At 46.9% G+C, this 10,444-nt stretch overlaps 1 protein-coding gene across 4 annotated transcripts in view; it reads right to left on the bottom strand.

The window, feature by feature from the left end:
• The window catches only part of DLG4 (discs large MAGUK scaffold protein 4), a 34,842-nt gene that overhangs the window by 4,529 nt on the left and 19,869 nt on the right, over positions 1 to 10,444 (bottom strand). For all 4 annotated transcript variants that reach the window (XM_027773169.1, XM_006151830.3, XM_027773167.1 and 1 more), the window contains 3 exons: positions 4,502 to 4,797; positions 4,283 to 4,385; positions 4,033 to 4,147 (listed from right to left, as the gene is read on the bottom strand). In XM_027773169.1, the coding sequence (XP_027628970.1) occupies positions 4,033 to 4,147; positions 4,283 to 4,385; positions 4,502 to 4,797 (514 nt within the window). The remainder of the gene's footprint in view (positions 1 to 4,032; positions 4,148 to 4,282; positions 4,386 to 4,501; positions 4,798 to 10,444) is intronic.

Raw genomic sequence — 10,444 nt, 5'->3', positions numbered from 1 at the left:
AAAGACAAAAAAAAAAAAAAAAAAAAAATCCCCAAAAATTATGTATTGGGTTGTTAGAAAAGTTATGATGCATTTTTGCATAGAAAAACATTTTTTAAAAGTCACAATTTTCCACCAATCCAATTTTTTTTTAAAGTTTGCTATAGGGCATATGTGCTCACCAGAGAGAGAAAACAAGAAAACAAGCCACTAGATCCAGGATTTGAACTGCAGTTGGCCATGTGGGAATCTAGCACCTTAACCACCCTGCCACCTGCTGGCCCCAGAAAAAAAATTTTTAAAGAAAGCAGTTCATGGGGCCAGCAGATGGCGCAGTGGTTACATCACTGGACTCCCACATGGCCAACAACAGTTCAAGTCCCTGACCTAGTGGCTTAAAAATCACACCAGGTGCATGTGCATGTGCATGCATGCCCAAGATCCCAGGAGGAGAATGGAGAAGAGACAGTGGCATAGCCATCCCCGCTGGGGGTGATTCCTCACTTTCCCTCTCACTGTCTCTGTCTCTCTCTCTCCTTGGCAAGTGCATACAACCTAAGGCAAAATTTTCTTTAAAAAAAAAAGAAAGAAAAGAAAGAAAGCAGAGCATACATCACAAAGTCACAGGTATTACCTTGAATGTCTTTATATTTTAAGGAAAAAATAGGGGACCAGTAGATGGTGTAATGGTTATATGTGGACTCCCACATAGTTGACCACGGTTCAAGCCCCAGACCCAGCAGCTTAAAACTCATACTGGGTGCATGTGTGTGCGTGTGCCCAAAATCCTGAGAGGAGAATGGAGGAGGAGGGATTGTTGCATGGCCATTCCCATATTTCTTGCTTTCTGTCTCTCTGTCTCTCTGTGTCCCTCCAGCAAGCACTCATACCCTATAGCAAAAATTTCTTTCTTTCTTTTTTTTTTTCTGGAGAGGTTTTTGCTATAGGGCACATGTGCTCACCAGAAAGACAGAGAGAGACAGAGAGACAGAAAGTGAGAAATCACCCCCTAGGGGAGATGGCTATGCTGCAATCCCTTCTCCTCCATTCTCCTCTCGGGATCTTGGGCACGTGCCCGGTGTGAGTTTAAGCCACCAGGTCCGGGACTCAAACCACGGTCAACTACATGGGAGTCCAGCAACATAGCCATTACGTCAACTGCTGGTTCCACTACAGCAAAAATTAAAAAAAAAAAAAAAAAAAAGTCCCTCATTTGAAACTTGGTTGCCCTTAGCAGTAGCAAATTCCTGTGAGTCACAACACCGGGGTTGAGAGGGAAGGAACCTCCCAGAGCACAGATGCAGAGCAATGGAATGGGACTGGAAAAAAGGGGCGAGACCCCAGGATCATTTGGCACCATCTGCCAGTTAGAAATGAACTACCTTAGAGACCTGTCAGAGCCCAGAGAGGAGGAGAGGCTGGTCAAGGACTCTGGTTTAAGCCAGTTGTCTAAGTGCACCGCAGTGCCATTCAGTAAGATGGAAAACACCGACCCAGCCAGCCAGAAAACACGAGTAGAGAGAAGCAATGAGCTCGGTGTGGGATGTGTTGAGGGTGGGGTGACTACGAGACATCCCAGTGGAACTGGCAAGAAAGCAGATGGCAGAACTGCATGGACCTCCAGGAAGCGGTCAGGCCCGGGCCAACAGCTCCAAGATGGCACAGAGAGACATCTGCAGAGCAGAGCAGCAGGCGAGGCCATGTAGGTGGCCGGGATCAGAGAGGGAGAGAGAAGGAAGGGGCAGCAGAAACCTAAGCCACAGTGCTTGCCCCAGGGAGAGAGGGACAGAGGATCCAATGGGGAGAGGAGTCCTCAAGAGAAAGCAAAATGCCACTGATGAGACAAGGAGACAGAAGCAAGACAGCTGTGGTCCATCTCCCCTGGATGGCCCACAGGGCAGGGTTCAAAATATCCTACAGGGGCTGGCAGGTGGTGTGGCAGGTGGGTGCACTGGACTCCCACATGGCCGACCATGGTTCGAACCCCAGACCTGGAGGCTTGCTTTCTCACTTTCCCTCTCCCTGTGTGCCTCTCTCCCTCTGGAAATATTAAAGTAATAATAATAAATAAAGTTAAATAAAATAATTCTTTAAAAAATATATCAGTTTTAAGCCACCGGGTCCGGGACGTGAACCGCGGTCGACTACGTGGGAGTCCAGCGACATAGCCATTACGCTAACTGCTGGTTCCCTCTCTCTGTCTTTCTGGCAAGCACATGAGCCCTACAGCAAAACACCTCTCCAAAGGGGGGGGATATATATATAACACATATATATATATACACACACACACACACACACATATACTGCAGCAGGCCAGATGCTGGCACAGCAGCAAAATGCAATGCTCTGCAAGGCCAACCCACGTGGAAAGGTTCCTGGTTGAAGTCTGGAGACCTCCCTGAGTATACAGGCATACATGAGCCCATGATCCAAGGAGGGCTGAGGTTAGGGGTGGATCATGGCATCAAGACCCATTAGGGTTGCCATCTTTCTCTCACTCACTCATGAAAGAAATAAACTTAAATAAAAAGAATGAACCTTTTTCTTTTCTTTTTTATTTTTTAGAGAGAGAGATTTTGCTATAGGGTGCATGCACTCACTAGAGAGACAGAGACAGAAAGTAAGAAATCGCCCCTCGGGGGGATGGCCATGCCACAATCCCTTCTCCTCCATTCTATTCTCAGGATTTGGGACAAGCACACACGCTCACCCGGTGTGAGTTTCTTTTTTATTTATTTATTATTTTTTGCTATAGCGTATGTGTGGAAATAAACTTAAATAAAAAGAATGAACCTTTTTCTTTTCTTTTTTATTTTTTAGAGAGAGAGATTTTGCTATAGGGTGCATGCACTCACTAGAGAGACAGAGACAGAAAGTAAGAAATCGCCCCTCGGGGGGATGGCCATGCCACAATCCCTTCTCCTCCATTCTATTCTCAGGATTTGGGACAAGCACACACGCTCACCCGGTGTGAGTTTCTTTTTTATTTATTTATTATTTTTTGCTATAGGGCATGTGTGCACTCACCAGAAAGACAGAGAGAAAGTGAGAAATCACCCCCCGGGGGGATGGTTATGCTGCAATTCCTTCTCCTCTCAGTATCTTGGGCATGCGTGTACACATGACTGACGTGAGTTTAAGCCGGTCCGGGACTCGAACCGCAGTCGACAACTACATGGGAGTCCAGCGACATAGCCATTATGCCAACTGCTGGTCCCACCTGGTGTGAGTTTCAAGTTGCCGGGTCCGGCACTCAAACCGCAGTCACCCATGTGGGAGGCCAGCAATGTAACTATTACGCCATATGCTAGCCCCAGACTTTTTCTTTAAAAAAAAAGATGTGCTATAGGTGTATGTGCTCACCAGAGGCAGAGAGAGAGAGAAATCACCCCCAGGGGAATGGCCACATTGCAATCCCTTCTCCATTCTCCTCTCAGGGTTTTGGGCACGTATGCACAAGCGTCCAGCATGTTTCTCAAGCCACCAGGCCTGAAACTCAAACTGCTCAGACATCCATGTGGGATCCAGCGACCTTAACAGCCACGCCACCGGGACCAGCAGTTGGCATAATGGCTATGTCACTGGACTCCCATGTAATCAACTGTGGTTTGAGTCCCGGACCTGGTGGCCTAAACTCACGCTGGGTGCGTGTGCGTGCGTGCCCAAGATCCTGAGAAGAGAATGGAGGAGAGGGGATTGCGGCGTGGCCATCCCCACTGGGAGTGATTTAAAAAGAAAAATAAATAAATAAATAAAACAGGCCACCAGCAGGCCCAGGAATTTACCTTTTAGAAACCAATTGCAGGGCCTTTTTAGATACAAACTCTGAGAGGCCTTGGGGCCAGAAGGCAACTGGGATATGGGGGTACAGACTGTTGTCCAGTTGATGGGGACTATCCCATAACGCTGACCTGTGCAGCCAAGCCCGGGCACACAGGCATCAGGCCTGGGGCTGCAGGGTGGGGGACAGGGCCGCACAGGCCTAGAGAAGGAGCTAAGGACTGGGGGTGCAGGCACAGGATAAGGGGCCCAGGTTGAAACTCCTCTGACCTGATGTAGAAACCCCTTTTGGGGTTGCTCCGCAGGGAGGCAGTCCCTGAGCCCAGGCTGCTGTTCATGAGCTGTTCCCGAAGGTCGTGGATCTTGGCCTCAAAGCGGCTGTACTCTAAGGGAGGACAAGAGGGCTCCTGAGCTCTGCCCCCATCCAATGCCACAGCCCCCGCCCCTGCCGACACCGTCACTCGGGAGCAGTTCTGAGGACAATCTTGGCCCAGAGGACGGGGTGCTTCAAGCCCGGTACCTTCTGGCTTATACTGAGCGATGATTGTGACCGTCTGACCCGCATTCTTCAGGGCAATGGCAGCCTGCTCGTGACTGGCATTGCGGAGGTCGACGCCATTGACCTAGAGAGAGGAGGAGAGGCTGAGTCTCCAGAGAGAGGGAGGCAGGCCTGCGGGTCCGCAGAGGGGGCAGTGCCCCTCCCCAAGGGCAGTGTAGGCAGGGACAGGCCTCCCCTCACCGATAGGATCTGGTCGCCCTTCCGCAGCTCCCCACTGAGGTCCGCAGGGCCCCCGGCCAGGATAAAGGAGATGAAGATGCCTTCACCGTCCTCGCCACCCACAATGTTGAAGCCCAGGCCCGTGGAGCCCCGGTGGATCACAATTCGCCTGGGTTCTCGGGGAATGTCTTCTTCTCCCAGCAGGTCCTTGGCCACTGGGGAGTAGCGCCGAGGGGAAGTGGGGGTCATGGCTGTGGGGTAGTCGGTGCCCAAGTAGCTGCTGTGGCTAATCTCATTGTCCAGGTGCTGGGAATAGGCTGAAGGAAGACATGGAAGGACGGATGAGATACGGAAATGCAAAGGAAAATGGAACCCACCACTCCACCTCCCGAGGGCATCAGAGAGCCAGGCTCTGGTGAAACGGGAGTTATTCTGCCAGAGAAACTGGGGTGGGTAGGTCACACTCCCGTCAGGGGGCAGGAATTTAGAGATGCCATCAGAGGCTGGTTCTTGAAGAAGTGAAGGATTTGAAGGACACGTGTCTTTAGTACACCATGGCTAGTGATATCAAGGGAGATTTCTTTTTAAGGTTTTTGCCATAAGGTAGTGCATTCACCAGAGACAGACAGTGAGAGGGAAAGTGAGAAATCACTCCCCAGGGGCGATGCCACACCACAATCCCTTCTCCTCCATTTGCCTCCTGGGATTCTGGGCACGCATGCACACGCACCCGGGGCATGATTTTCAAGCTGCCGGGTCCAGGGCTCAAACTACAGAGAGCCCTGTGGGAGTCCAGTGCAGTAACTACTATGCCACCTGCTGGCCCCCATCAAGGGGAATATTCATGCCATGCTTTGGTTTTTTGTTTGTTTGTTTGTTACTGTCTCTCTCTCAAATCTCTTAATCCATACACTTCCTCTCCCTCATTTTTTTAAAATTTTTTTTAATTTATTCATTTTCTACATTAATTCACTATACACCATCACAACACACAAATGAATTTTCCATCCAAAATACCCTGTGCATTGGCTCAATCAAGCCTCTCCCTCATTTTTGCTTGTTAGAAATTCTGGTCATTCAGAACCAGCAGGTGTTGTATTGGTTACATCACTAGAATTACCACATGGCTGACCATGGTTCAAGTCCCGGATCTAGCAGCTTAAAACTCAGGCCAGGCACGTGTGCATGCATGTATGTCCAAAATCACAGCAAGTGTACATGCCCTATAGCAAAAATCTCTCTTAAAAAGAAAGAAATTCGGCCATTCATTTGTTGAAAGAACAAGAACATGTGTCTGAAAGAATTTCCAACATTCTAAGAGTAAGAGAGACGTGCTAAGAGGAAAACTGTGCTTCCACCCTGCGGTGCTGGATAATCTGGGCCTCTGCCTCCGTATGTCCTGTAGCCTCACAGTTCCCACCAGAGGCTCGGTCAGGCTCAAGGGCAGTTTTTGAGTAAATACAGTTCATAGGTGGTGCAGCGAACTCCTACTGCATCACCACAGGATGCACTTGGGTCTGGTTGTCTTTCTGTTAAGATTCATCAGTTCGTTCAGGCGTTCTCAGCCTAGTCCATCCACTATAAGGTGCCCCATCAGCCCCTGGCCTAAATTTTAGCAGCCATTGACAGTCACTGCCTGATTCTAATGTTCATCAGAAACTACAAAATGGTGATATCGTTTGTTTATTTTGGAGAGGTTTTTTTTTAAGATTTTATTTTATTTTATTTATTTATTCATTCTTTTTTAAATTATTTTTAAGAATTGCTTTATTTTAATGTTATTTGTTATTATTTTCCAATTTTCCCAGAGAGAAACAGAGAGAGAAAGGGAAAGTGAGAAAAAGAGTCACCAGGTCTGGGATTTGAACCATGGTTGGCCATGTGGGAGTTCAGTGCCTTTAACCACTATGCCACCAGCTGGCCCCCATTCATTCCTTTTTAATTTGACCAGAGAGAGACACAGAGAGAGAGAAAGGGAAAGTGAGAACACAAGGCCCGAGGTCCAGGACTCTAACCATGGTCACCCATGTGAGAGTGTCCAGTGCCACCCACTGCTCCCCAAGAGGTATTTTTGCTAGAGAGCACATGCACTTGTCAGAGAGACAGAAAGTGAAAAATCAGCCCCTGTGGATATGGCCACACTGCAATCCCTTCTCCTCCATTCTCCTCTTGGGTTTCGGGGCACCCGTGCACACACGCCATAGCATAAATTTCAAGCTGCCAGGGTCCAGGAGTGCACACACGCCGTAGCATAAATTTCAAGCTGCCAGGGTCCAGGATTTGAACTGCGTTCAACGTGGGTCTAGTGCCTTAACCACTATGCCACCTGCTGGCCCCCAGATGGTGATATTTTACAATACTTCTTTACGTTTTGGACGATGAGTAGTATTCATTAGTGGGATGTCCGTAAAGAACTCTCCTACAACAATTTTTTGATTACTGAGGAGCAGCCTGTCCAGGACAGAGATGATAAATGCTTATCTTTCTCCATTTACCAGTTTTCAGAATGCAGAGGTTCCCTAACATCTTCCAAATTATTTTAAGTAGTATTATGATCCCATGGATTTTAAAATACATCATGAGTTTTAGGGCCAGCAGGTGGTAATTAGCGTGTTGGATTCCCACATGGCCGACCACAGTTCAAGTCCTAGGCCTGCAGCCCTGGGCCTGGCAGTTTGATAATCATGCCGAGCAGTGTATGTGCATGCCCAAAATCCCAGGAGGAGAATGGAGAAGAGATTGTGGCACGGCTATCCCCGCGGGGAGTAATTTCTCACTTTCCCTCTCTCTGACTCTCTCTGGTGAGTGCACACACCACCCTATGATGAAAACCTAAAATACATATATATAAAAAATACGACATGACTTTTCCAACAACCTAATTAATATAGAACGAGTTTTAATTAAATGACCAGTAGGAACCTCTTCAATGAGGCTCCTTTGTTTTTGACATGACTAATTATCTTGGCTATCTTTCTTACCTTCTAGAATGAAAGATGTTATAAGCTCATTTTACGCATTTCTTGGCCAAGATTTGGAATCAGCCCTTTTCCCAAAGAGCCCAGATTCCATTTAGAAAAAGTATCATGTGATCTTTTTTTATTTTCTTTGTTTTGGAGATTTTTGCTATAGGGAGCATTCACTTGCCACAGAGAGACGGAGACAGAAAGTGAGAAATCACACCCCCCGCCCAGGGGGAAGGCCATGCTGCAATTCCTTCTCCTCCATTCTCCTCCTGGGATCTTGGGCACACACACGTGCCCAGCATGATTTGGAAGTCACCAGATCCAGGACTCAAACCACGTTTGGCCATGTGGAGGTCCAGCGATGTGACCACTATGCTATCTGCTGGTCCCCCACGTGATCTTAGTATGCCTCTACAGTATGGGGGGGCCCAGCCATACCTCATTATTCTTTTCCAAAAATGTCTTAGCTATTCTCCCACACATGTTTTTTCCACTAGTACTTTAGAATCAACCCACTAGATTCCCAGAGAGAAAAACAACATTAAAATTCTGATAAAGCTTGCATCAAATGTATAGATAACTTGGAGAGGGTGGAGAGCTTTAGCATATTAAGGTTTTCTATCCAGAAACTGTGACTGTGACTCACCTTTCCTGCCAGTCTTGCTTATGTGCTTCGTAAAGTTTCATTTTCTTATTATAAATCTTGCATTTCTTGTCTCATATATATATATATGTATTTTTTTTTTAAGAGAGATTTTTGCTATAGGGTAAAATCTCACCAGAGAGAGAGAGAAAGACAGAAATTAAGAAATCACCCCTCAGGGGGGATGGCCACACCACAATCCCTTCTCCTCCATTCTCCTCTCGGGCTCTTGTGCATACACGCACATGCGCCCAGCATGAGTTTTAAGCTGCTGGGTCCAGAACTGAAACCACAGTCGACTACGTGGGAGTCCAGCAACATAACCATTATGCCATCTGTTGTTTCCATATTTCCTTTTTTTTTTTTTAAGTTTGATATAGGGCATGTGTGCTTACCAGAGAGAGAACAAGAGAAAAGTGAGAAATAGTGAGAAATCTTGCCCCCAGGGGGAAGGCCACACCACAATCCCTTCTCTGTTCTCCTCTTACGATTTTAGGCACTTGTGCACATGCACTCAATATATTTTCCAAGCCACTAAGCCTGGGACTTGAACCGTGCAGTCAGCCACATGGAATCTAGCTGTCTTAATCACCATGCAAACTGACTGGCCCTTATGTTTATATTTCTTACAACTGTATAGAGTCTTATTCTAGAGCAGGGCCAATCCCATAGCCCAGTGGTTAAGGGAGCAGGATCCCACAAGGCCAAATGTGGTTCACATCTCAGCTCTGACAGCTTAAACACCACCAAGCACATACGTGCGTGTGTGCTCCAAATCCCTACAGAATGGAGAAATAGACGGGAATGCAGTGTGACCATGCCCATGGGGTGCTTTCTCTCTCTCTCCTGTTCTGTCTCTCTCTGGCAAGTGCACATAATCTGTCAATTAAAGAAAAAAAAAAGGGGGGGGGGCTTTATTCTCTAGCCAAAGGGATCTTTTTACCCATTACGTCTCACTGCTAGGAAGTTCCTAATTCTTGTTATATAACTTACAGATGGTCACACTCTTAATCTCCCTTATTATTTCTAAAATTTTTATATAATTCACTTAGACTTTCATCTAGATGGGTAACTGTATAATTTATAAATACAGATCATTCTGGGGCCAGCAGGTGGCATGGTGGTTAAGGTTCTGGACTCCCACATGGCTGACCCTGGTTCGAGTCCCAGACCTGACAGATTGTTTTCTCACTTTCTTCTCAACTTTGCTCTCTTTTTCTCTGGTGGGTGCACATACCCAATAGTAAATTAAAATAATGATGATGATGATGATAAATAAAATTAAATCATTCTTTTTCAAACATTTTAAAAAGAAAAGTAAAACACTCTAGGCACATGTGCATGTGTGCCCAAAATCCTGTGAAGACAATAGAGAAGGCATTGTGGTGTGGCCACCCCCCCAGGGGTACCTTCTCACTTTCTTCTTTTTTTGTCTCTATTTCTCTTTGTCAAGTGCATGTGCCTTATGGCAAAAAATCTAAATAAACAAGTAAATAAAATAATGATTATTCTGTTTCTCCCTTTTCATGTGTAACACCTACTTATTCATTCTTCTTGTCTTGCTACACTGTCTGAAATCTCTAAAATTAACCGGAGTGCTTTTGTTAGGGCAATTATATCCTACACTTCTGATGGTTATGACTAGGGAGGGCACAGCTGTCAGGATAGAGGAAAGGGATGCTGTTCAGTACCCTACACAGGGGGCCAGGCAATGGCACAGCATAACACTGGACCACACGGGAAGGTCCTGGGTTCACACCCCAGAACCCCCTTATGCATGCAGGGCACACACAGGCACACCATGACCTGGGCAGGCTGAAACTGGGGTGGGTCATGTCATGAAGATTCTTTGGGGCTAACTATCTGTCTGCCTCCTCTCTCTCTTACAGAGGGAATTAATAAATAAACTTGGGGCCAGCAACATGTTAAGGCACTGGACTCCACATGGTTTACTGCGGTTCGAGTCCTTGACCCAGTGGCTTGATATTCACACTGGGAGCGTGTACATGAACGGTCAAATCCCACGAGGAGGAGAATGAAGGAGAAAGGATTGCAATGTGGCTATTCCACCTAAGGGATGGTCTCTCTCGGTCTCTCTTCTGTCTCTGTCTCTCTCTCTCTTTCTGTGTGTGTGTGTGTGTGTGTGTGTGTGTGTCTCTGGCGAGCACACATGCCCTAAAAATCTCTCTTTAAAAAAAAATGTTGTGGGGAAACCAGCAGTTGGCATAATGGCTATGTCGCTGGACTCCCATGTAATCAACCATGGTTTACATCCTGGACCTGGTGGCTTAAACTCACGCCAGGCGTGTGTGCGTGCCTGCCCAAGATCCCAAGAGGAGAATGGAGAAGGGATTG

This window comes from Tupaia chinensis, unplaced genomic scaffold, assembly GCF_000334495.1.
Source record: "Tupaia chinensis unplaced genomic scaffold, TupChi_1.0 Scaffold000330_1, whole genome shotgun sequence".
Lineage (NCBI taxonomy): Eukaryota > Metazoa > Chordata > Mammalia > Scandentia > Tupaiidae > Tupaia > Tupaia belangeri.
This window is presented reverse-complemented; position numbering and strand designations above follow the sequence as displayed.